Source organism: Heterodontus francisci, chromosome 18 (assembly GCF_036365525.1).
Source record: "Heterodontus francisci isolate sHetFra1 chromosome 18, sHetFra1.hap1, whole genome shotgun sequence".
Lineage (NCBI taxonomy): Eukaryota > Metazoa > Chordata > Chondrichthyes > Heterodontiformes > Heterodontidae > Heterodontus > Heterodontus francisci.
Genome location: NC_090388.1, coordinates 46,250,760 through 46,278,277, shown reverse-complemented (window position 1 = coordinate 46,278,277; position 27,518 = coordinate 46,250,760). Strand labels below are relative to the sequence as shown.

Here is a 27,518-nt window from a genome sequence, read left to right as displayed (position 1 = left end):
GGGTGTCTCGGTTTAGTGTCCCATCCGAAAGAAGGCTCTCTGACAGTGCAACACTTTCTCAGTAGTGCACTGGAGTGTTGGCCTAGATTTTTGTGCTCAAGTCCTGGAGTGGGTCTTGAACCCACAACCTTCGGATTCAGAGGCAAGAGTGCTACCAACTGAGCCATGGTTGACATTGCGTAGTTATTTTGCTAGTTATCTGTCAAATGTAAAACAAATTATTTTATTTTGGTCACAAATCCTCGAAGTGCTTCTGCTACTCTGCCACTTTCAATTTAGGGACACTGAGCTGTGTTTGTATTTTGATCTTGTTTCTTGGGTAGCGTGTATGGCACAGACCCATGGCACACATGCACTATTACATCTGCCACAATATCTGCCTTATAGACAGCAAGGAGGTAACTGGGATCAGCTGGATTCCCAGACTCTCCTAACCATTTTCAGATAGATTACCCCGGTCCGTCAACTTGAAATTTTACTGACTCTGGGGGACTCCAGCTACGCAGTCACAGCCTCCAACAGTCTTGCCCTAGTTCTCTGACAGAATGTGGTGTAGGAACACAACTGGGCATCTGCAACCCTGCTTTTGGGCTACTGTCGAGGTCAAGTGGACAGGCTGGTGGACAGGTGTCAGAGTGTGACCAGTTTAAATAGGAAGTTTCTGTTATAAACATGGGAAGTTATAATGGAAAATACATTTTGTCCTTATTTCTGTGGTGTTAAAGTGTGGATTGAATTATATCTGCCACCCTGATCCAATTAACCCCAACCAACTAACAACAGCTTCACCTAAAAAGACTACACTTGCTCTTGAATCCCCATGTACAGTTTCACATGAGATCAACTAGCAATAAAAATATATTCTACTGACTGTTCGAACAATTGGTATTGCTTACACTGAATTTTAAATGCTTCCAAGATTAGAATGCCCATTCTATTTTAAATTTCAGTTATAGAATTGTGTGTTAAAATTGAAAATGATGCTAACCATGAGTCACTTGAATGCAAAGCAGAGAAGATAAAGTCCAATTTGACTATCAGTAAATTATAAACAGTAATGAAGCCTGGGATCTCCCTAGAGCCCCTTTTATTCATTTAATTGACATCATTGTCTTTTTGCCTCATTTACCATCTTTCCCATTTGAAAAGTATTTGAAATCTAGTAATTAAAATGCAGATGCTTGTAAAAGCAACGTGAAATTTTTGAGATGGTTCCAGGGAAGACCAACTTATATAATTATATTTGATTTTCAAGTAAACCATATATGGATGCCTTTTAAAATCATATATTTAGAATTATCTGAAATATGTGAAACACATGGAAGTGGAGAAAAATGTCACATTAAGCAAACACCACACTGTCAATAATTCATACACCTTTAAATATATTAGATATAAATTGTGTAAATTGCTTATAATTATGCAAAATTGTTATTTTTCAAAAGTTTACTGGAGAGAAGTTTAGTTTATTGCAAGGATCTAATTTACTTACGAAAAGCAGATGCTTTTAATCATGGGATGTGAACATTGTCCAAATATACTGACTGACAAGCAAAGTTGACTCTGGGGTTGCATGCAGTTGAAAGAGAATGCATCAAAAGTTCAAAGAAGATAGATCACTGTTGACTTTATTTGCATGCGCTGTTCCTCTGGCTTGGGTTCTCACAGAGTAAGATGCTGGGAAGAGATGGCGCCTGTCGGGGTCTCAGCTTGAGTCGGGACTGGGGGCTTGGTGTGTCCTTAGCAGTACAATAACTGGAACCAATTTAGAAATGACTCTCCACAGCAACACAGAATCATTTGGTAGGCATCAAGTAAAATCACCAAGGTCCGTAAGCTGTTGCAAGGGTTAGTGGAAGAAAATAAAATTACAGAATTCTGATTCAGCAAGATACTAATATAATCCCATTAGTATAAAGTAAATATCAATGAATATAATAACTCCCATGGATAAAATGATATAGTTGCATTGAAAGGCATGCAAAGAATAGAGCTGTATTCACTGGAGCAGAGAAGGTTAAAGGGATAGAACAAAAGAACAAAGAACAAAGATAATTACAGCACAGGAACAGGCCCTTCGGCCCTCCAAGCCTGCGCCGATCCAGATCCTCTCTCTAAACATGTCGCCTATTTTCTAAGGTTCTGTATCTCTTTTCTTCCTGCCCATTCATGTATCTGTCTAGATACATCTTAAAAGACTCCATCGTGCCCGCATCTACCACCTCCGCTGGCAATGCGTTCCAGGTGCCCACCACCCTCTGCGTAAAGAACTTTCCACGCATATCCCCCCCTAAACTTTTCCCCTTTCACTTTGAACTCGTGTCCTCTAGTAATTGAAACCCCCACTCTGGGAAAAAGCCTCTTGCTATCCACCCTGTCTATACCTCTCATGATTTTGTACACCTCAATCAGGTCCCCCCTCAACCTCCGTCTTTCTAATGAAAATAATCCTAATCTGCTCAACCTCTCTTCATAGCTAGCGCCCTCCATACCAGGCAACATCCTGGTGAACCTCCTCTGCACCCTCTCCAAAGCATCCACATCCTTTTGATAATGTGGCGACCAGAACTGTATGCAGTATTCCAAATGTGGCCGAACCAAAGTCCTATACAACTGTAACATGACCTGCCAACTCTTGTACTCAATGCCCCGTCCGATGAAGGACAGCATGCCGTATGCCTTCTTGACCACTCTATTGACCTGCGTTGCCACCTTCAGGGAACAGTGGACCTGAACACCCATATTTAATGGAAACGTTCAAAATTATGGAGAGTTCATGATAGTAAATAATGAAAGATTATTTCCACTTGGTAACAAGGGGACATATAATTAGGGTTATTACCAGAAGCATGAGGAGAAGATTGGATCAATTTTGCAGGAAGGGGTTATTAGAATATGAACTATATTAGCTTTTAACAGGAAGTTAGATAAGCATAAATAAATTTATTAAAGCTTCTGAGGAATGAACAGAAAAATTAGACTAGGATAAATAGCTATAGAGTGGAGCATGGTGTAATGGGACTAAATGGCATCTGTGCTTACATTTCTATTCTATAATGTGAAGTATTTTCTAACTATTTTATAGCAGTGTAAATTAAATTGCATGCTAGTTTCTACCTTTAATAAAGACACAACCACTTTTTTAGCTAAAATTACTGTAGACAGTGGGGACCAAAATTTATCACTTAATTTCAACATACAGGACATTATTGAGAGTATGTTTCAATAATTAATTATCCTTAATACATGTAGCTCATTTATAAAAACATATTTTCAGTGTCTAATTGGACTTGTAAAAAAAAAATAAAGGCACCCATTTGAAGCCTTTCCTGTCGTCTTCTTTGGCCTCCTTGTCTCGAGAGACAATGGGTAAGTGCCTGGAGGTGGTCAGTGGTTTGTGAAGCAGCGCCTGGAGTGGCTATAAAGGGCAATTCTAGAGTGACAGACTCTTCCACAGGTGCTGCAGATAAAATTGGTTGTCAGGGCTGTTACACAGTTGGCTCTCTCCTTGCGCTTCTGTCTTTTTTCCTGCCAACTGCTAAGTCTCTTCGACTCGCCACGCTTTAGCCCTGCCTTTATGGCTGCCCGCCAGCTCTGGCGATCACTGGCAACTGACTCCCACGACTTGTGATCAATGTCACAGGATTTCATGTCGCGTTTGCAGACGTCTTTAAAGCGGAGACAAGGACGGCCAGTGGGTCTGATACCAGTGACGAGCTCGCTGTACATTGTGTCCTTGGGAATCCTGCCACCTTCCATGCGGCTCACATGGCCAAGCCATCTCAGGCGCCGCTGGCTTAGTTGGGTGTATATGCTGAGGATGTTGGCCGCCGTGAGGACTTCTGTGTTGGAGATACGGTCCTGCCACCTGATGCCAGGTATTCTCCGGAGGCAGCGAAGATGGAATGAATTGAGACGTCGCTCTTCTCTGACGTACGTTGTCCAGGCCTCACTGCCGTAGGGCAAGGTACTGAGGACACAGGCTTGATACACTCGGACTTTTGTGTTCTGTGTCAGTGCGCCATTTTCCCACACTCTTGGCCATTCTGGACATAACAGAGGAAGATTTTCCCATGCGCTTGTTGAATTCTGCATCGAGAGACAGGTTACTGGTGATAACTGAGCCTAGGTAGATGAAATCTTGAACCACTTCCAGAGTGTGGTCACTGATATTTATGGATGGGGCGTTTCTGACGTCCTGTCCCATGATCGTTTTCTTGAGGCTGATGGTTAGGCCAAATTCGGTGCAGGCAGCTGCAATCCTGTCAATGAGTCTCTGCAGACACTCTTCAGTGTGAGATGTTAATGCAGCATCGTCAGCAAAGAGGAGTTCCCTGATGAGGACTTTCCGTACTTTAGTCTTCGCTCTTAGACGGGCAAGGTTGAACAACCTGCCGCCTGATCTTGTGTGGAGGAAAATTCCTTCTTCTGAAGACTTGAACGCATGTGAGAGCAGCAGTGAGAAGAAGATCCCAAACAGTGTAGGTGCGAGAACACAGCCCTGTTGCACGCCACTCAGGATAGGAAAGGGGTCTGATGAGGCGCCGCTATGCTGAATTGTGCCTTTCATATTGTCATGGAATGAGGTGATGATACTTAGTAGCTTTGGTGGGCATCCAATCTTTTCTAGTAGTCTGAAGAGACCACGTCTGCTGACTAGGTCAAAGGCTTTGGTGAGATCAATGTTCTACTTGGAATACTAGCTGGTGGTGCCTTTTCTTCCCCATTGCTCAGCTTGACGGAGCAGTCTCGAGGAGCTGAATGGCCTCCTCCTGCTTATGTTTTCATGTCTACATCTGTGTCATGATGAAGTATCTTTTTCGATAGCTGGAAAGATGCACAGGGAAAGTCAACTTTGAAAGTCTGGTTCATGGAATTGAAATAAATGACAGCATTAGGTTTTATCAAAATGAAAGGTTGCCTCAGTCATTTGGGTTCCCAGCTAGAGACCACAAAATATATGTAACACTGTTAAAAATTTATAGTATATGATATCTATAAGTAAAATATATGCACAGTATATGTTTGACAGACTTGAAGGTACAATATTTTTTTAAAAAAGCATGCATTGTATTTTCTATTGAAACTGTCGACTATGTACGATTTGCTGAGTAACCGTCAGGAATGGGAACCTGAAATGACTTTACTTCTATTCCCGCACTCCATTTCCTGGAGATCTTTTAAGTCAATTATTGTGCATCACCACAGCTCTTGTTGCAATTAGCTAATTCAGTGCTATTGGGCTTTTCTTATGAGGCTTTGTTGGCCAGCATTGTTCAATACCATACTACATGACACTGTAGCCTCAGCCATTTAGGATAACCCTAATAAAGATTTTTAAAGTTACTATTTTTATATTGGGAAGGTATCCTGAGTTTTTTAAAACACTATCACATTGTTTGTGAGGCACCTTTCATTATTGTGCAAGGGTTGGGAGGATTGGCCACCATTTTGAAATTCCAAATAATGGACTTAATTGGGTAAATGTAAAATGAAATTGCATCTATATAGCGTCTTGTCACATCCTCAGGATTAATTGAAGTAATTTACAACCAATGGATTACTTTTGAAATGTAGCCACTGTTGACAGCAGCCACGTTGCACACAAGGTCCCACAGGTAGCAAGTGAACGAAGGACCACTTAATCTGTTGGTTGGTTGAGGGAGGAATGTTGGCCAGGACACCAGAAGAATTCCCTGCACTTGTTTAAATTGTGCCATTGGATCTTTTACATCTACAGTTTAACATCTCGCCTGAATGTACTAACTAAATTATGTGTTCAACTCCATAGTGGGACTTGAATTTACAATTTTCTGACTTGGAGGTAGGAATGCTACCAACCAAAAATATATTGCAGAATGGAGATCTTTTTACTCGAGCTCACCGTGAGAATTATTTCCCCATGTTAATTTCTTGTAGCCATTTTCTACTTTGCATTTCCTCTTTGTAGAAAACCAGACAATTTGGATTGCTTATTTTGCACAGTTACTATCAAAGTTGCTTCATAGTCAGCTGATGGGAATGCAATTAGTTTGGGCAGGTGGAATGTCTCTTTCCTTAATCTCAAAAAAGCTATGTTCGTACTGGACTGGCGTCCCTCTTGTAGCTGAATAGAAAACAATAGTCCATAACAATTTATTTTGTATTGCCTGTATGATTTTTGTTTTTGTTTTTCAAGTAGCCATTTTTACTTCTCTCTCAATTATTTTGCACATATATCAAACCTGCAATTTATTGATGGCTGAACCCAAACACAGAGCATTTTGAACTTTGCTAGCTCTTATTAATGGGTTGAGGCAAGAGATAAGTTAATTAACTTTGCAAGCCTTGTTCAAATTGGTGTTTCCTTGTAGGCAACCTGAAGCTATATTTTCTCAGCTTATCCCTTTTGTTGTGCTTTCAAATATCAATTCAACTTGCCCTGAGTTATCCTGTACACATCTCAGGGCTTTAGTAATTTGGAAACATTTATCATATCCCTCCACATGCTTCTGCTCTTCACCCTTTGCAGTTCAGCTACACCCTTCATGTAGTATGGGGTTCAAGAATGATGAAGAATACTCTAGTTGTGGCTTGACCAATGCTTCAAATGCTAATGGGATTACGTTCTTTCTGGGATTCCTCGCCTATCTTTGTCAGTATTTTCCCATTAATCCTATTAATGAATCAGTACTTCCTTGTATTCATGTGTTGTCAAAATTTGTTAGGGTTACTTTGGTGTTCTGCACCATCTGGTACATGCCCACGATTGAGTTTCTCATCTCAGTCTGGCCATTGTCTAGTGGAGACAAGATACTTCTTTGATGGTCAAAAACCTGAGAGCTTGCAAACCTAGGTCACAGCACACCTTCATGTGCACAATAGTGGCAGCCGAGAGTAAATTCTCTGCCTACCTGGTGAGCAGGGTGACAGAAGGAATGCAAATAAATCAGTCCCTCTCCTCAGTTAGTGAGTAGATATTGGTTTATACTAGAGTCTGATTGCTTTGTTTTTGATGGGCTGATGCTTAGTATATAAAAGTGTGAACTGAAGATGCTACTGGTGGTTTCTGAATAATTTCAATTTAAGAAAAAGAAAGTGTAAAACATAGGTTGTTTTTTGAGTCATTTTGGATTCCTGAGTTGGAATAAAGGGAAAAAATTCCCAAAATGTATCGTACTAGGAAGGGACACAGTGCAAGTAAAATGGCAAATATATTTTTCAGCAGCAGTTAATCTGCAAAGAAAACCTCCAAGTGTATGATAGTTTTGGATCTCAAATGTGTTCCCTGATTGGATGACAACTGTAGTTCGTAATTGGAGCAATACGTCAAATAGGTGCTGCTGATTTTCTTTTACTTCCGAATTTCTTGCTTCATATTTGACTAACAAACTTGAAGGCAGAAATGGGTTAGCTCTGCCTGGGTGATGGAAAGAATTGAGTGTTCCATAGAATAGATATTTGGAATCAAGTTGATTTTTTTTTAATATGTGTTAGTGGGGTGGGAAAATTATGCTGTCAATTGTTGCTGGGTAATATGAACCCAAATATTTAATCATCTAGATTAATGTCTTCTCAAAACAATAAATCTGTAATGTGTTCAGCAAAAGCTTGATCATGTTGGGTCGTGTGAAATAGATAATAAGGGCTGGATTTTGTGTTGGAACTGGGGCTCTTGGCCAAAAAGGCGGGGGGAAACCCACCTCGACTTTTTCAGGCCCCCCTCCCCCCACCAGCCTGGGTTCCTCCCCTCTTGTAACTCCTAAGTGTCCCTCAGTAGTATCGGCATTGTGGTACTGCCGGTACTGCAGAGGCCTCTGACCCAGGCCCAGCGCTGGAACCCTGGACCAAAGGTAGGTGTTGCCAGGGCCAGTCCAGAAGTCCTCAGTGATGGGGGGGCTGGGGGATGGCTGTGCAGTCCAGGGGGTAAAGTGTTTCCCAGTGTGGGTCCCCCATGGGCCACAGATTACCCACTAAGGACGGACGTTTCCCCCCCCACCCCCCTCCAAACCCGCAGGGAAGGTGCCTTGTGTTACAAGGCATCCACCCCATGTGCCGGAGGCCCCACACCCCCCGGCACAGGTAAGATCCTAGCAGCAGTGGGAAGATGCCCTTAATTGGCCATTGATAGGCCACAAGGGCCTCAATTGGCCTATGGGTGGGAAGGCTATCGGCCTATCCCACCCCAGGGACAATCGCTTGGCAACTGGGAGACAACAGGCCCTCCGCCCCCAACCATTGCGATGCTCTGTGCACCACCCCCCCCACCCCCCCCAAAAAGCCCTGTCCCAGGGGGGCCACACAGCCTAAATGTCTCCCCTTATAGTGACTAGACTGTGTACTGTACATATGATAGAGCGGACTGTCTTCAGGTGGTTATATCTTATCTTTGGCCTCCTTGTCTCGAGAGACAATGGGTAAGCGCCTAGAGGTGGTCAGTGGTTTGTGGAGCAGCGCTTGAAGTGGCTATAAAGGCCAATTCTAGAGTGACAGACTCTTCCACAGGCGCTGCAGATAAAATTTGGTTGTCAGGGCTGTTAGACAGTTGGCTCTCTCCTTGCACTTCTGTCTTTTTTCCTGCCAACTGCTAAATCTCTTTGACTCGCCACTCTTTAGCCCTGCCTTTATGGCGGTCCGCCAGCTCTGGCAATCACTGGCAACTTATTCCCATGACGTAGTCAGTTTCACGGGACTTCATCTCACGCTTGCTGACGTCTTTAAAGCGGAGACAAGGACGGCCGGTGGGTCTGATACCAGTGACGAGCTCGCTGTACATTGTGTCCTTGGGGATCCTGCCATCTTCCATGCGGCTCACATGGCGAAGCCACCTCAAGTGCCGCTGGCTCAGTAGGGTGTATATGCTGGGGATGTTGGCAGCCTTGAGGACTTCTGCGTTGGAGATATGGTCCTGCCATCTGATGCCAAGGATTCTCCAGAGGCAGGGAAGATGGAATGAGTTGAGACGTCACTCTTAGCTGATGTACGTTGTCCAGGCCTCGCTGCGGTAGAGCAAGGTATTGAGGGCACAGGCTTGAAACACTCGGAATTTTGTGTTCCGTGTCAGTGCGCCATTTTCCCACACTGTCTTGGTCAGTCTGGACATAGCAGCAGACGCCTTTCCTATGTGCCTGTTGATTTCTGCATCAAGAGACAGGTTACTGGTGATAGTTGAGCCTAGGTAAGTGAACTCTTGAACCACTTCCAGAATGTGGTCGCCTATATTGACGGATGGAGCATTTCTGATGTCCTGTCCCATGATCGTTTTCTTGAGGCTGATGGTTAGGCCAAATTCTTTGCAGGCAGGTGCAATCCTGTCGATGAATCTCTGCAGACACTCTTCAGTGTGAGATGTTAATGCAGCATCGTCAGCCAAGAGGAGTTCCCTGATGAGGACTTTCCGTACTTTGGTCTTCGCTCTAAGACGGGCAAGGTTGAACAACCTGCCACCTGATCTTGTGTGGGGGAAAATTCCATCTTCTGAAGCATGTGAGAGCAGCAGTGAGAAGAAGATCCCAAACAGTGTAGGTGCGAGAACACAGCCCTGTTTCATGCCACTCAGGATAGGAAAGAGGTCTGATGAGGTGGTTATATGGATGTAAGTCATTTTGTTAAAAACTATAGGAATGTATGTCGTGAATGTAATCCAGACAGAATCATGGTGATTCATTGTGAATGTAATCTTTGTTTACAGCAGTTACATGCAAGTTAATGCATCTTGTAACATTATTGGAATTAAAGGTGATTTTTGGGAATATTCTGTGTATTGCATTTCACAATGGAGGAATGTGATAAATCTCATGTAACATTATCAGGGCCACTGATCTACTGTAACTAAGACAAATTTTGTAAATCAGTAACTTGAATATCATTAAATTTTCATTTACGTATGTATTATATTTTTATATCTTATTTAAAGCCCAGGGCCTCAGCTTTTTGCCATATTTATATTAATGACTTGGATGAAGAGAGTTGTATATCCCAAGTTTGCCAAAGACATTAAGGTAGGAGACACGATAAGTTTTGTGGATGGGAGTTGGAAGTTACAAAGGAACATAGACAGATTAAGTGAATGGACAAAACTATGGCAAATGAAGTTCAGTGTGGGGAAGCATGAGATCGTCCACGTTTGATTTGACAAAGACAAATCAGAATATTTTCTTAATGGCGAGAGACCAAGAACTGTGTAGGATCAAAAAGATTTAGGCGTCCATGTACACAAATCATTGAAAACTCGGACACTATACAAAAAATAATCAAATAGGCTAGTTAAATGTTGGCCTTTACCTCAAGGGCGTTGAAATTCAAAAGTGAGGAAATTATGCTTCAGTTGTACAGACCTTTGATAAAACCCTATCTGGAGTAATACATTCTGTTTTAGCCATCAAACCTTAGAAAAGAAATGTTGGCCTTGCCTACAGCACAGATTCACTAGCATCTTCCCCCTCCCCTCCCCAGTCAGCATTCCGAAGGGATCATTCCCTCTGCGACATCCTGGTCCACTCCTCTCTTACCCCCACCACCTCGTCCCCTTCCCACGGCACCTTCCTATGCAATCGCAGGAGGTGTAATATCTGCCCATTTACCTCCTCTCTCCTCACTATCCAAGGCCCCAAACACTCCTTTCAGGTGAAGCAGCGATTTACTTGTACTTCTTTCAATGTCGTATACTGTATTCGCTGCTCACAATGTGGTCTCCTCTACATTGGGGAGACCAAACGCAGACTGGGTGACCGCTTTGCGGAAAACCTCCGCTCAATCCAAATGCGTGACCCCGAGCTTCCGGTTGCTTGCCATTTCAGCACTCCCCGCCCACCGCTCTCATGCTCACATCTCTGTCCTGGGATTGCTGCAGTGTTCCAGTGAACATCAACACAAGCTTGAGGAACAGCATCTCATTTACCAATTAGGCACACCTACAGCCTGCCGGACTGAACATTGAGTTCAATAATTTCAGAGTATGATGGGGCCCCCCTTTTTATTTTTAGTTATTTTTTTATTTTAGTTTGTTTCATCATTCAATTTTTACCATGTCCCTACCCACTTTTTTTTTCATGTGTGCACTTTGGGCCAGGGCTGTTCATTTTTCTGTCAGTTAATACCCTCTCTGCACAAGTGCTTTGTCTTTCAGTACACCATTGACATACCATTTGCCTTTGCTCCATGACCTTCTGGTCAGTTATTGTCTGTGACCCTCTGTCCTATCAACACCTTGCCTTTTGTTATCTCTTACCCCACTCCCACTTTATTTGTTTAAAACCTATTCCATTTCTAACCTTTGCCAGTTCTGATGAAGGGTCACTGACCTGAAACATTTACTCTGCTTCTCTCTCCACAGATGCTGCCAGACCTGCTGAGTATTTCCAGCATTTCTTGTTTTGATTTCACTAGAATTATACCAAAGATTAAAGGGTTAAATTATGAGGCTAGATTGTATAAACTTGGATTTGTATTCCCTTGAGATTAAACGATTGAGAGGCTATCTAATCAAGATATTTAGAATAATTAAGGGATTTGGTAGGGTCGATACAGAGAAATTATTTCCTCGTGTGAGGGAATCCAAAAATATAAGGGCATAATGTTCAAATTAGATCTATTTAGAAGTGAAAATGAGAAGTGTTTTTTCGCACAAAGGCTGGTAGAAATTTGGAACTCTCTCCCAGAGTATTGTAAATTACAATATTCAAGACTGAGATTGATAGATAGTTAGACAAGGGCATCGAGGGAGTGGAGCAAAAGCAGATAATTAGAGTTGAAGATACACATCAGCTATAACCTAATCTAATCCTCTTCTATGTTCCTTTTGGCAAAGTCTCTTTCTCCTTGTACATCTAGCATCTATGCAGTGAAATTAAGCTGACTAACCCTAAATTGAGATTCTCTTACTGTAGTGGAAGATAGTATGAGTGAGCCTGAGTCGTATGTTTTCATCACCGCAGGCAATTGGTCGGCGCGGACACGGTGGGCCGAAGGGCCTGTTTCGGTGCTGTATCTCTCCATGACTCTATAATTCCTTCAACACTTCATCCATGCCTCAGGATAGATATTATTTTCTAGATTGTGTGCAGTCATATAAGGAACTTATTGTCCACTAACTTCTAGTGTTGCTATATTCTGGAGTAAGCTTCCTTTGTCACATTTAGCTTCCATTAATACTAATAGCAGAAATGGAATGCAGAATTGAGACATGAACTGTTTTAAGTGAACAGGTCTTGTGCCTTACTGTAGTATTCAATTTGCATTTAGGATCAAGATCAAGACGCTGCAAAGTCTGTCTCAGTTTATTTACTGCAGGCATACAAATATAGGGGTGTAGGAGGGACAGGTGGAGATTAGCTGCTTTTTTATTTATTTAGAGATACAGCACTGAAACAGGCCCTTCAGCCCACCGAGTCTGTGCCGACCATCAACCACCCATTTATACTAATCCTACACTAATCCCATATTTCTAGCACATCCCCACCTGTCCCTCTATTCCCCTACCACCTACCTATACTCGGGGCAATTTCTAATGGCCAATTTACCTATCAACCTGCAAGTCTTTGGCTGTGGGAGGAAACCGCAGCACCCGGTGAAAACCCACGCAAACACAGGGAGAACTTGCAAACTCCACACAGGCAGTACCCAGAATTGAACCCGGGTCGCTGGAGCTGTGAGGCTGCGGTGCTAACCACTGCACCACCGTGCTGCTTCTTTAGAATGGATAGTACCTGCGTTAAGGTTTAGATTACTCTAAGCCAGAAGAAAATGCTGTAAAAGAAGAATATAGTAATTGTAATGATGGAGGATACTGAGAATGTAATTCACCTGTCCGGGCAAATTCACATAGACTGCTTGTGCATGTTCCATTGTTGATTTAAACAAACAATTGCCATTATAGCACCGTTAAAATGTTCCATTGTGCCCCACACAACCAAAAACCGATGGAAACTGTGGGGGGAGGAGAATTAGAGGAGTTGACTTCAAGGCATAGTCAAATAGGTAGATTTTAAGGTGATTTTCAAGGATAGTTTTCAGGAGAGCATTCCAGAGTGTGTTCCTAATGTAGTAATGCAAGTTGTTGTGGTGGGGTGGTAGGAAGGATGGACATCTGCCAAAAGTAGTGCAAATGCTTTGGCAGAGAATAATAAGATGGCAAAGTGCAATGTTGCTAACGGGAACCAAAGATAAAATAGCCAACAAGAGGAAGGCCACAAATGTCTGAAAACAGGAAGGCAGGGGAACTTGGCTCAGGGTCAGAAGTTAAAACACATGCAGGTGAATGCAGGGAATTACCTTTTGTGTTAAATGTACAATGTGAAAGACTTGTGCAGAACTATGCAAGTCTGTGATATGGTTCATAGAGTGTAGCAATAAAGTTTAGAGCCTGGTGGTAAAGTGAATAAAATGCAATCTCTAAATGTTGTACAATTATGTAATTCTAAAATGGCACCACCAAGTTGAGAGGAACTCAGCTTTTTCTGAAACAGGAAGATGACATCCCCAGAAAATGTAATCTACTATTCCTATGACTTGGTCCATTATAACCTTGATGCTATTGTTCACTTCCTTTACCTTGATGGTTCCAATTCAAATTGAGGGAAGACAAGCTCCCTCCTTGTCGCCTCTGCAAAGAGTCCAAGATGGGGCGATATTTTTCCATTGGAAATAACCGCAGGTGCTTAGAATGGAACTCTGTTCCTAAGCCCCTGCACCTCTCTACTTAAAAAAAAAAATCTCAAAGCCTGTCTTTTTGCTCCCGATTAAGTCACTTCTTCGAACTCTCACGGCACGGGTCAGCCTCTGCCCCTTTCTTTTTAATTTTCGTCACCTCCCTCCCCCATCTTTATAAATTGCTTTGGGATGTTTACTAATGTCAATTTGCTATATAACTGCAGGTTGTTCTCCATGAAATTTGAATAAAAAGACATTTTAAAAAATGGCCTGAGCATTTTGCAGAGCAAATTACATTTGAAGTGGAGATACTGTTTTTATGGAAGCTAACATAGCTATATCATTTTGTGGTTTTTATCGCTGGCAAGGCCAGCATTTATTTTGAATCCCTAGATGCCCTGAAGAAGGTGGCTGTTAGCCAAGGATGCTCATTTCTGCTGCTCACATCCCATGCAGTAGTCACTACCATAGAACCATTGAAAAATTACGGCACAGAAAGAGGCCATTCAGCGCATCGTGTCTGCGCTGGCCAAGCTTTCCAATCTAATCCTACCTTCTAGCGCCTGGTCTTGTAGCCTTGCAAGTTATAGCACTTCAGGTGCATGTCCAGGTACCTTTTAAATGCGTTGAGGGTTTCTGTCTCCACCACCGTTCCTAGCAGTGAATTCCAGAAACCCAGCACCCTCTGGGTGAAAAAGTTTTTCCTCATGTCCCCTCTAATCCTTCCACCCATCACCTTAAATCTGTGCCCCCAAATCTACATCCTCACTGCTGCTGAAACTTTCATTGTCACCCTCACCACCTCCACACTCATTCTAATTGGTCGCCTGTCAAGTTGCACCCCATGTAATATGCAAATCATCCATAACTCTGCCTCCCACACTAAATCCTGCTCCCTTTCAGCCCTGCCCTTACCAACTTCCCTTGGTTCTCCACAATGCATTAAATTCATAATCATCATTCTCATTCACAGCTTTTGTCATGCATGCTGTCTACTGACTTCGGTTTCTTTTGCATTCTTCTCCAAGCTCCTTGCTCTGGGATGCTCTCCCTATTTTCCTTGACCTTGCTGCCTTTCTCTGCTCCTTCAAAAGTTCCACACAACTCATCACCTTAACCATGACTTCAGTTAGCACTCGTAACCCTTCCCCCATCACTGTTTAAGGTTCTGTTTTGCTTCTGTGAAGCACTTTAGAACATTGCATTACATTTTGAACACAAGTTGTGCAGCACAGTCCCTCAGTACTGCACTGGAATGTCAGTTGAAATTGCAGCCACAAACCCTTAGAATGGGACTGAAACTCACAACAACAGCAATGACAACTACTTCTATTTATATAGAGCTTTGAACATCATAAAACATCTCAAGGTGCTTCATATCAGTGTTATAGAACAAAATCTGGCACTGAGCCACTTAAGGAGATATTAGGGCAGATGACCAAAAGCTTGGTCAAAGAGGTAGGTTTTAAGGGGAACCTTAAAGGAAGAAAGAGAAGCAGAGAGATTTAGGGAGAGAATTCCAGAGCCTAGGACCTTGGCAGTGAAGGCACGGCCACCAGTGGTAGAGTGATTAAAATTGGGCAAGCTCAAGAGGCCAGAATTGGAAGAGCACGTATCTTGGAGGGTTGTAGGACTGGAGAAGATTATAGAGATAGGGAGGGACACGGCATGGAGGAATTTGAAAACATGGATGAGAATTGAAAGATTGAGAAGACTTTCTTTCTGACTTGAGCGATTTTTGCCAACTGAGCCAGAAACAAATTTCTGAAAAAAAATTATTTTGAAATATCTAAAACATTTGCCATTTGTATTGGTAATCAAACCCCTGAAGTAACTTGGATCTGAAATTGTGCTGCTGTTATTGTTAGAAGATATTTCATGCCTGCACATGAATACTGTGTTCCAGACAATGTGTTCCAAAGGAAATCAAGATTTCTGGTTTGATTCAGGAGTGTTGCCATCACTGGCTGGACCTACCCTTTGTTTATTGGTTTAGTGGGTGTGAAAGATTCTTTGATGCTCAGAAATGACAAAAGGAATGCTCTTTGTTTTAGTGAACAGTCACGACTCTGTCAAGTAGAAGTGGTGTTTATGATTTTTCTTTAGTTAAAAGAACATAATTTAAAATGCACATCACAAAAAAGTAGTTTAGTGACTGGTAGCAACACAGATAGATTGGTCAACCTTTAGTTACTTCCAGAGATACTTTATATGCCCCGTCTTTTCTTTGCTGGTCTTGAGAGAACAACCTCTGTGCTAAACTCCTGTGTTTATTGCCACCTGGTTCTGGCCTTGAATGTAAGCTCCTGCTCCCGCCCCGAACTGGAAAACGTTATCAACTTTGCTTCTAATTTCCACCCTTCTCTCACCTTTACATGGTCCATCTCCAACACTTCCCTTCCCTTCCACGACTTCTCTATCTCTGGGGATAGGCTGTCTACTAATATTCATTATAAGCCCACTGACTCCCACAGCTACTTCGACTACACTTCTTCACACTCTGCCTTCTGTAAGGACTCCATTCCATTCTCCCAGTTTCTCCGTTTCCGACGCATCTGCTCTGATGATGCTCCCTTCCATGACAGCGCTTCTGATATGTCTTCCTTTTTCCTCAACTGATGATTTCCCCCCCCCCCCCCACTGTGGTTGACTGTGTCCGGCCCATTTCCCGCACATCTACCCTCGCCCCTTCCCGTCCCTCCCAGAACCGCAACAGGGTTCCCCTTGTCCTCACTTTCCACCCCATCAGCCTCCATATCCAAAGGATCATCCTCCGCCATTTCTGCCACCTCCAGCGTGATGCCACTACCAAACGCATCTTACCCTCCCTTCCCCAGTCAGCATTCCGAAGGGATCGTTTCCTCCGCGACACCCTGGTCCACTCCTCCACTACCCCCAACACCTCGTCCCCTTCCCACGGCACCTTCCCCTGCAATCGCAGGAGGTGTAATACCTACCCATTTACCTCCTCTCCTCACTATCCCAGGCCCCAAACACTCCTTTCAGGTGAAGCAGCGATTTACTTGTACTTCTTTCAATGTAGTATACTGTATTCGCTGCTCATAATGTGGTCTCCTCTACATTGGGGAGACCAAACGCGGACTGTGTGACCGCTTTGCGGAACACCTCCGCTCAGTCCACAAGCAGGACCCCAAGCTTCCGGTTGCTTGCCATTTCAACACTCTTTTTTTTCCACCCCCCCCCACCCCCTGCTCTCATGCTCACATCTCTGTCCTGGGATTGCTGTAGTGTTCCAGTGAACGTCAACGCAAGCTCGAGGAACAGCATCTCATTTACCGATTAGGCACACTACAGCCTGCTGGACTGAACATTGAGTTCAATAATTTCAGAGCGTATATAAAAGCAAAATACTGCGGATGCTGTAAATCTGAAATAAGAACAAGAAATGCTGGAACCACTCAGCAGGTCTGGCAGCATCTGTGAAAAGAGAAGCAGAGTTAACGTTTTGGGTCAGTGACCCTTCTTCGGAACTCCGAGCGTGATGGGCCCCCCATTTTACTTTTATTGTTATTTTTTTATTCTTTTTTTTTGTTTATCTCATCTTAGTTTGTTCAGTTTGCATACCCACTTTTTTTCATGTTTGCACTTGCAGCTGTTCAATTTTCAGTTCGTTAACACCCTATCTGTACAAATGCTTTGTCCTTCAACATACCATTAACATATTGTATGCCTTTGCTCCATGACCTTCTAGTCAACTGTTCTGTGATCTTGTCCTATCTACACCTTCTCCTTTGTTATCTCTTGCCCCACCCCTGGTTTACTTGCTTATAACCTTTCACATTTCTAATATTTGCCAGTTCTGATGAAGGGGCACTGACCTGAAACGTTAACTCTGCTTCTCTCTCCACAGATGTTGCCAGACCTGCTGAGTATTTCCAACATTTCTTGTTTTTATTGCATGTAAGCTTGTTGGAGAGGTTCATGGAGTAACATAGAATTGACAGCACAGAAACAGGCCATTCAGCCCAGCTGGTTCATGCCAGCATTATGAACCTCTCCTACCTTAATCTAACCCTATTAGCATATCCTTTTCTTCCTTTCTCCCTCATGCATTTATGCAGCTTCCCCTTAAAGCTGCCTAGGCTATTTGCCTCGACCACTCCACATGGTAACGAGTTCCACATTATCACCACTCCCTGGGTAAAGAAGTTTCTCCTGAGTTTCTTATAGGATTTATTAGTGACTATCTAACATTAAAAAGAGCTTTCTCTCTCTTTTCTGTCTCTTCTGGTTCTGTCAGTGTCCTCTTTTGTTTCTTTCTTTTCTAGGTATTAGCTGATTCTTTCTGTGATCCAATCTTCCCTCAGTAACAATAATTAGCCTTGAATTTAGCTCAGGAATATAGGACCTCATAGGCCATTCAGCACCTCAAGTCTATTCTGCCATTCAGTTGGCTTAAACTTCATTGATCAGCCTTGGTTCTGTAACTTTTTAATATCCTTGCCAACAGTTAGCCTTTCATTTAGCTTGGCATATGCTAAACTTTGCCTTCTTAAAGATACAGGTCAGGTTGAACACAGTTCTTGCTGAGTAGCAGAATAATACACTGTGCAGTACGTTGTTGCAATGCATAGCATAATGATTCAGTTCTTATGTCATGTTTTGGGATATCTGTCTATTACACAGCAGTCTCTCGAGATAAGGAGGCCAAAGAAACCAAAGAGCTCAGCAGAAAGGTCTTGGCACATTATATTGTCAAATTTATCTCACAAGGCATTAAATTCACAGAGCACGCAAATGGTTCGTAGGGTGGTGTATAGAGCTGGATGGACCAGTTTGTGAAATAGTACCTCTCAAGTTGAGACAATGGGAGTGAATTTAGATGGTCCAGTGAACCTCCACACCTATTATAGTAAAAACAAGAAACGCTGGAAATTTCCAGTATTTCTTGTTTTCATTTCAGATTTCCAGCATCCATAGTATTTTGCTTTTATCCACACCTATTATGTTTGGATAATCAATTCATTCCATGACAGCAGGAGCTAGCTTTGAGGAATCCCCACCCAGAGAGGCAGTGGTTGGTGGCCAGTTTGATTGTCAGTTCTATTGGCAATTCCCATGCAAGGATCAGCAGGCAAGGTAGAATGGTTAGTGGCATACAGGTATGGTAAGCTATGATAACAGTAAGGGTTAAATTGGGTTAATCACACTCTGAATGTACAGAAATGCAACTCCAGTAAGTTAAATGTAGGGTGATCTTACAGCTGACTGCTAACAGCTGAACAGGCACCCAGATGTCTGGTGGAGGTACTCAAGATTCTTTCTTTTTTTCTTTCTTTTGGGCATCCTTATCTCGAGAGAGATTAGAATGAAGGTAAGACCCCAAGGTAATAAAAATCTGAAAGACTAGGCAAACACATTTAACGCTGAGTTGTGTAGCAGCACAGGTGCATTTATTTTGCTGTTTAGTTACGTAACGTATACACACCATTGAAGCAGTTGAATATGTTCAGTGGTCCAACATGGGAGGAAGTTCCAGCAGCCATTTAGAATGACTATAAAGAAGTGGGCCCCACTGTCACCAGGACAAGAGTCATTTAATATTTGAGTGAGCTACACATTTAAAGTTGACTGCAGTGTTGTAAAGAGTGAGTCAGGGCTCATTCACCCACATAACCATTGAGAGAGCAAGCTGTATGACATTGGAATTATAAGGAGTAAATAGCGAATAATAGGTCCAGCCTTAAATGACCATTAGTGTAATGTGTTATGGTTGTTTCATGCAAGTGGACTGCTTCTTTATGTAACTACAGTGTGTGAAGAAATCTGTTGGAGACGTGAAACAATAATAGTTACTGCTGCAAGCACTTATGGTGGAAGCCCACATTGGTGGTAAGAACAGCCAAGTTAACATTTCAGGCGTGTGGACCCTTCATCAGAAGTGGAAAAAATTACAGGTGGACGGTCTTTAAAAAAGAACCAACAAAGGGAAGGGGGAGAGTAAGAAAACACAAGAAATTGAATGGTGTGTAAAGTGATAAGTTGACCCACAGAATTTGTGAATAGCTGAGAGGTTGGGTGGTGAATTGAAGCACACTGAACTTGCTAAGTTGCGATGGCTACAATGGCCCAGAAACCTGGGAAAAGGAAAAAATGGATAAACGCCAAGGGTGCAACGACCGAGAGTTCCCGGTGCCAGCACAAAGCTGTTCTTTCCTCCCTCCTTACTCCCCAATGCCAGCATACCCAGCACATACTGCCAGAACTTCCTGCTGAAGAGAAAGTGGGAAGTATAATTATAGTCTGAAGTCAATAAAGACAATATTAACTCTAGAAGTCTGCAAAGTAGAATTGTATTAGGGTGTGTGGGAGGAGGTTGTTGCACAAGAAACAAGAGTTGGAGAATCGCAGGGTTCTTGGAGAGTTGTCGAGTTGGAGAGTTTACAGAGATCAGGAGGGATTTGCATATAATGAGAATTTTTATGTTGGAGGCGTTGAGGGAGCAGGAGCAAATATGGGTGACGGGTGGGCTGAACTTTATGGCTTCGGATACAGGTAGCAGATCTTTGGATGAGTCAAAGTTTATGGATGGAGGAGACTAGCCAAGAAAGCATTGGGATAATCAAGTCTGGAAGTAACAAAAGATATGGGTGAGGGTTACAGCAACAGGTGGGCTGAGGTAGGGACAGAGACTGATAATGATGGAGGTGGAGATTGGTTGCCCTTTTGTATGGAGAGGATATGTGGTTGGAAGCTCAGCTTAGGGTCAAATATGATAGAGGTTGCAAACAGTTGGCTTCATACTGATCCAGGGAGGGGGCTGAAATCAGTTACGAGGAACAGAGCTTTAGCTGGGCCCAAAGGCAATAGCTTCAGTCTTTTTAATGGATAACTAGAGAACATGTCAGACATTCAGTGCTGGATAAGCTACAAAAAAGAGTTTTTTTTTTAGAGGAACGTTTGATACCTAATGTAAAAATCCCAGAGTTAGTTGTTCAATTATGGGCTTGCAGTAAGCAGATGAAAATCGTCAGCGTTCATTGCAATTGCCAAGTAATTGATACATTCGGACATGTGAGGGTCTATCTTAATTTCAGTTTGAGGTAATAGTCCAAGCCCAGCATCTGAACCATTTCTGTTCGTTGCCTTTATCTCGCATAAGACTAATGTGAATTTTGGGCCATTTGCAGCATGGGAAATGTCACACTGCTCCTGCTTTAATTCGTTCAAAAAGCCTTTTGTACAACATTTAATAAAAGGAAGACAAATGTCAATTGGAAATAACTTGCACAAATTCAGAATTGAAAATTGTTTGTTTTCATATACTGGACTCTGGCTTGTATGTTACGTTGTTATTAGCCATTAATAAACTGAATTTCACATACTGCCTTCCCCCATGCAGAAGTATTTTCCCAAACATTTGCACTTGACATACATTAGGCTCAAATTTGTGCACCGTCTGCTCTCAATTCAGTAACTTCCGCCTGTATCATCATATCATGCTAATGGTGGGGGGAGGAGAGCTGGGGCAGAATTCATGCTGAAGATCTGTTCTTCTAGACAAGCTTTAGTTGATCAACCTACCAATGACCTATCAATTTTATCTTATAGTATAAAATACACATTTGTATAATACTTCCAGAATAAGGATGCTTTTTACATGTAAAGTGGAGAGTGGGCAGGATTGTCTAGGGCTTTTGGACCCATGTACCCAAGTTGTTGATACTAATTTAAAAATATAACATTGTGGAGACCTGTCTTTCCTTGAAATATTTGATCTATAATATTCAGCGAATTTCAAATTCTACCAGGCCCCAATAAACACCAATTTTTGACCTAATGTCACCTTCAAAAGATTTGTACCAAAGTTACAAGTAAGTCAAAGAAAATCTGAGATGCTCAATTTGCACTAGGACAGATGTTTGTCACCAGTAGAAAATGTATGCCTGTAATAACCTATGAACACTGACCAAGGGAGGATCAGGGAGAAATTTTGTAGCTTAATGAAATGCATTACTTTTTTTTCTCAATTTGCTTCTTATTTTGAAAATCATCAGTTTCTGTGTTAACTATTTTGATTTTTGTGTCAGTTTGATACATTGGTGGAACTCTTGTCTCAGAAAATTGTGGGATCAAGCCTGATTCTAGACATGAGCACATAATCTAGTTTGCCACTCAGTGTAGTACTGAGGGAGTGTGGCACGGTATGAAGTGCCACCTTTCAGATAAGAGGTTTGAGATGGATATTAAAATAAAAATCCTGTGCAACTGTTTTAACAAGAACAGGGGAGTTCTCTCTGTCCTGGTAAAAATTAACCCCCCCCCAGCCCCTCCATTAATACCTCGAGACATAAGTTTGCGTTTCTTTTGTGGGGGAGCTTTTTTGAACTTTGCTTTTGTTTTACTCAAGTCAATTTTTGGAGGGAGCTGGTAGACCTGCTTGACACTAGAATATAGAAAACTTAAAAGAAGTTATATTGGTGGGTTTCACTTTTTGAAGTATTAACAGGTAGTGCTCCAGAATGCTGGGATGTGGGCTCACAGCTGCAATTCTACACATCACTGAATTCCTGATCTCACTCTTCCCAACTCCTTTTCCAAACCCTATCTTGACCCCAAACATAAAGGACAACCTGAGATAAACATTGTTCCTGAACCACACTTGGAAAACTGCCAGTCAGTAGTTTCAGAAGTAAAAACAAGAAATGCTGGAACCACTCAGCAGGTCTGGCAGCATCTGTGAAAAGAGAAGCAGAGTTAACGTTTCGGGTCAGTGACCCTTCTTCGGAACGTGTTCCGATGAAGGGTCACTGACCCGAAACGTTAACTCTGCTTCTCTTTTCACAGATGCTGCCAGACCTGCTGAGTGGTTCCAGCATTTCTTGTTTTTATTTCAGATTTCCAGCATCCGCAGTATTTTGCTTTTATTTTAGTAGTTTCAGAAGCCTAGCCAAGGCACAGCAGGCTTTAGTAGGATGTTCCAGACCACCATTGCACTGATCCCTGTTTCCCAGGTAATGTACAAATTGGTAACAGATGCAATGGGTATCTTCTCACTTCAGCTCTGCTGAAGAGGTGCAACCAGCTGCATTTGGGAGAGACAGTGGCATAGTGGTAATGTCACTAAGCTAGTAATCCGGAAGCTCAGGCCAATGCCCTGGGGACACGGGTTTAAATCCCACCACGGCAGCTGGTGGAATTTAAATTCAGTTAATTAATAAGTTCAATTAATTGATAAAATCTGGAATTAAAAAAGCTAGTCTCCGTAATAGTGCCATGAAAATATCATCAGTTGTCGTAAAAACCAGTCTGGTTCACTAATTAATGTCCTTTCGGGAAGGAAATCTGCCGTCCTTACCTGATCTCGCCTACATGTGACTCCAGACTCTCAGCAATGTGGTTGGCTCTAAACTGTCCTCTGAATTGGCCGAGCAAGCTACTCAGTTGTCAAGGGCAACAAATGCTGGCCTTTCCAGCGATGCCCACATCCCATGAAAGAATAAAAAAAATTAGCAAGTCATTTCTCTAAACACTCTAAGATGCATTGCATTGATGGTGTATTAAACGTACTGTTTTAATTACTTTTCCGGATGACATCGGTTTAGATGAGGTACAGCATATCAAATCTGTTCCTGCTGGTGTGCTGGCCCTTAAACAATCATCCATGGTGAATCTAGGTTGTTTTGGAGAGGTAGATAGTGGTCCTATTTTCTGGTTAGGTTTTGATGGATTTGAATATATTTTTCAAAGTTTTATTTTAACAAAAGTAGATTTTGATTGTCTTTTATGTGGTGGTCTTGTATCAAATTACATTTCTCCCAAATAATAACCTGTTCTACCATTTTGGATGGAGTTCTTCTGTTTCAGCCAATATTTATCCCTTAACTAACATTACCAAAACTGATTATCTGGTCATTTATCTTAATGTTCATGGAACCTTGCTGTGCACAAGCTAGCTGTCGGACTTCTCGACATCACAACAGTAACTGCATTGTAAGAAGTACTTAATTGGCTGTTAAGTGCATTCAGATGTTCTGGTTCATGAAAGACACTATATAAATGCAAGTTCTGAACAAAGAATTTCCCCAATTATTTTGTTAGCAGTTGCTCCCCACCCCACACTCCCTTCTGTGAGCAAATGTTCCTGTCATGTGGACAGGAAGCTCCGAGGTTTGATCTGCTGAAGTGGTGATGGGGAAGCTAATTAGACTCGCCTCTTTTTTTCAAAAAAAAAGAGAAAATGTTGGCCAGATTCCTAATCCTGATTTCTAATCAGTAACATCTGCTGAAAGTGCATGCTCACTAGTGCGCCCTCGAGTTCAGCTGCTATTGTTCCCAGTCCAGATACCCTGTCATCATTTGCTGTCATGGTTCACATACTAAGAAGGGCCACTTTGGTGATGCACAGGAGGGTTGTGACTATTGAAGGAAACATATTCCAGAATAATTTACCATCTTAATAAGAAAAGAGAGGCCAGGGAGAAAGTTGGAGAGGAATCAAAATGGTGTCTAAATAGATACAGCCAAGTGCACTGGTTTATGGGGATTACATATGTCAAAATACAATTTTATTACACGAGACTCTGAACTATTATCAATGGTTTGGTGATCGCATTCCAAAGTTCCATCTGCTTTTCCAGGAAAACTACAAACCAATGTTCTTGTATAGCTAATTGTAATTTTGGAATAAATAGTACTAACAATTTGACTGACTTCAGTTTCCAGTTATGACCTGTCTGGTATTCTTGGAATCCCTTGCATGGTGTCCACAACCAACTTGTTCAATCACTTTTGTCTGTGTTGCATATTCTGTTAATGGAAGTTTCACGTAAGTAAAAATTTCGAAAATTATATTAGCATATGGTGTGGTATCAATTCTGAAATTGTCCGCTGATTTGTTTGGCAAAGATGACAAGGTTTCAAGAGGTTCAATCTCTCTGACTGTTTAATCAATTTTTACAATTTGTCATGCTTGAACTTCATGCTACCTTTTTTCCCCACTTTACCAGGAACTAGAAGAGGCTCTCCTGATAAATGACATTGACTTTCTTGATGACCTGATTGCTTGTTTACTTCAAGGCTGCTATCAGCGCAGAGACATCACGTATGTACTAAAAACATTTTTTGGTTCCTGTAGTCTGAGAGTTCAATTGTTTATGGTTCTTGTCTAACATGGTAGGAAAATAAGTGACATTTGAAACTCCAAAGGAAGAGTTATTTTTGGAGGTTTCTTCAACAGTTCAGTTTGACCCTTGTTGGGAAAAATAACAATCAGAAAATTAGTTCTACAAAATATTGCCAGAACGTCTGGAATTCTATATAGTAAGGCAAAATTCAGCTTCTTTGGTACTGTAAATCAGTGGTTCTGATTTTACATAATGGCTGTCGGCCTTGAAGCAGGGTATGGTACCAACCTTTCATACAATAATTTTTGAATTTCATTAGCTGTTCTGGCTTGCCAGGTTTCGTTATCCTACAACTTGTCTTAATCATTTTAAAGTAAACACACTGAAAAAGGGGATAATATTGACAAATCAAACATACCAGTAAACTTAAAGACTCATTTTTTGTATGGGTATACATTTTATAAAAAACCTTAAAATAACAGCACCCACAGCCTCTGCAATGCATGCTTACCCCAAGGGGCTAGATTTTACATCAAGCGGGCGGGAGCTGGCTGCAGACGTAAAAGTCAGTGGCGAGCTCACTTCAGCCTGGCCCAGGGATCCATCCTGCGTTTTACATTTGTTAGGGCCCACCCCTGGGGCGCTGAGAGGCCGCCAGCTTTCACCGGGTGGCCTTTCACGTCTCCCGGACGCTGCTTGCCACGGGTAAAATCCCCATGGAGGCGGGCGAAGGCCCATAAGTGGCTGTTAAGTGGCCACTTAAGGGCCTTGATTGGCCTGGGGTGGCAGGTAATTTTTGGCCGCCCCCCACAACCCTATGTAAAGGGTGGCGGAGGTGGGAGCGGGTCGGGAAAGCCTCCTGGAGCCTCCCACTCAATTTTACACCATCCCCCTGCCACCATCCGTCTCGCTGGGGTGGCGTACAATTCCGGCCAAGGACTCAGAACTGAAAGTTAAGTGGCCAAATCACTGTAGATAGTGTGCCTTTCTAACTTCACACCCATTCGTAAGGATGGTTAGCATTTTTTCACTTTTTCTTCCTTTTATATCAACCTTTTTGAAATTTTACAAATCTGAATTGACTCAACATTTAAGCAACTTGCAGGTCTGAATTGACGTGACTTCCTCATTTACATGTCACACAATCAAATCCACTCATTGTGAATGTCCTGTCTTAGAATTAGAATTAGAACATTACAGCGCAGTACAGGCCCTTCGGCCCTCGATGTTGCGCCGACCTGTGAAACCATCTGACCTACACTATTCCATTTTCATCCATATGTCTATCCAATGACCACTTAAATGCCCTTAAAGTTGGCGAGTCTACTACTGTTGCAGGCAGGGCGTTCCACGCCCCTACTACTCTGAGTAAAGAAACTACCTCTGACATCTGTCCTATATCTATCACCCCTCAACTTAAAGCTATGTCCCCTCGTGTTTGCCATCACCATCCGAGGAAAAAGACTCTCACTATCCACCCTATCCAACCCTCTGATTATCTTATATGTCTCTATTAAGTCACCTCTCCTCCTCCTTCTCTCCAACGAAAACAACCTCAAGTCCCTCAGCCTTTCCTCGTAAGACCTTCCCTCCATACCAGGCAACATCCTAGTAAATCTCCTCTGCACCCTTTCCATAGCTTCCACATCCTTCCTATAATGCGGTGACCAGAACTGCACGCAATACTCCAGGTGCGGTCTCACCAGAGTTTTGTACAGCTGCAGCATGACCTCGTGGCTCCGAAACTCGATCCCCCTACTAATAAAAGCTAACACACCATATGCCTTCTTAACAGCCCTGGTAGCAACCTTCAGGGATTTATGCACCTGGACACCAAGATCTCTCTGTTCATCTACACTACCAAGAATCTTCCCATTAGCCCAGTACTCTGCATTCCTGTTACTCCTTCCAAAGTGAATCACCTCACACTTTTCCGCATTAAACTCCATTTGCCATCTCTCAGCCCAGCTCTGCAGCCTATCTTTGTCCCTCTGTACCCTACAACATCCTTCGGCACTATCCACAACTCCAGCGACCTTCGTGTCATCCGCAAATTTACTAACCCACCCTTCTACACCCTCTTCCAGGTCATTTATAAAAATGACAAACAGCAGTGGCCCCAAAACAGATCCTTGCGGTACACCACTAGTAACTAAACTCCTGGATGAACATTTGCCATCAACCACCACCCTCTGTCTTCTTTCAGCTAGCCAATTTCTGATCCAAAGCTCTAAATCACCTTCAACCCCATACTTCCGTATTTTCTGCAATAGCCTACCGTGGGGAACCTTATCAAACGCCTTACTGAAATCCATATACACCACATCCACTGCTTTACGCTCATCCACCTGTTTGGTCACCTTCTCGAAAAACTCAATAAGGTGTGTGAGGCATGACCTACCGGTCACAAAACCGTGCTGACTATCGCTAATGAACTTATTCTTTTCAAGATGATTATAAATCCTGTCTCTTATAACCTTTTCCAACATTTTACCCACAACTGAAGTAAGGCTCACAGGTCTATAATTACCAGGGCTGTCTCTACTCCCCTTCTTGAACAAGGGTACAACATTTGCTATCCTCCAGTCTTCCGGCACTATTCCTGTCGACAATGACGACATAAAGATCAAGGACAAAGGCTCTGCAATCTCCTCCCTAGCTTCCCAGAGAATCCTAGGATAAATCCCATCTGGCCCATGGGACTTATCTATTTTCACACTTTCCAAAATTGATAACACCTCCTCCTTGTGAACCTCAATCCCATCTAGCCTAGTAGCCTGAATCGCAGTATTCTCCTCGACA

At 42.5% G+C, this 27,518-nt stretch overlaps 1 protein-coding gene across 3 annotated transcripts in view; it reads left to right on the top strand.

Moving 5' to 3' along the window:
- The window catches only part of cecr2 (CECR2 histone acetyl-lysine reader), a 178,097-nt gene that overhangs the window by 40,574 nt on the left and 110,005 nt on the right, over positions 1-27,518 (top strand). For all 3 annotated transcript variants that reach the window (XM_068050654.1, XM_068050653.1, XM_068050652.1), the window contains exon 2: positions 24,600-24,694. In XM_068050654.1, the coding sequence (XP_067906755.1) occupies positions 24,600-24,694 (95 nt within the window). The remainder of the gene's footprint in view (positions 1-24,599; positions 24,695-27,518) is intronic.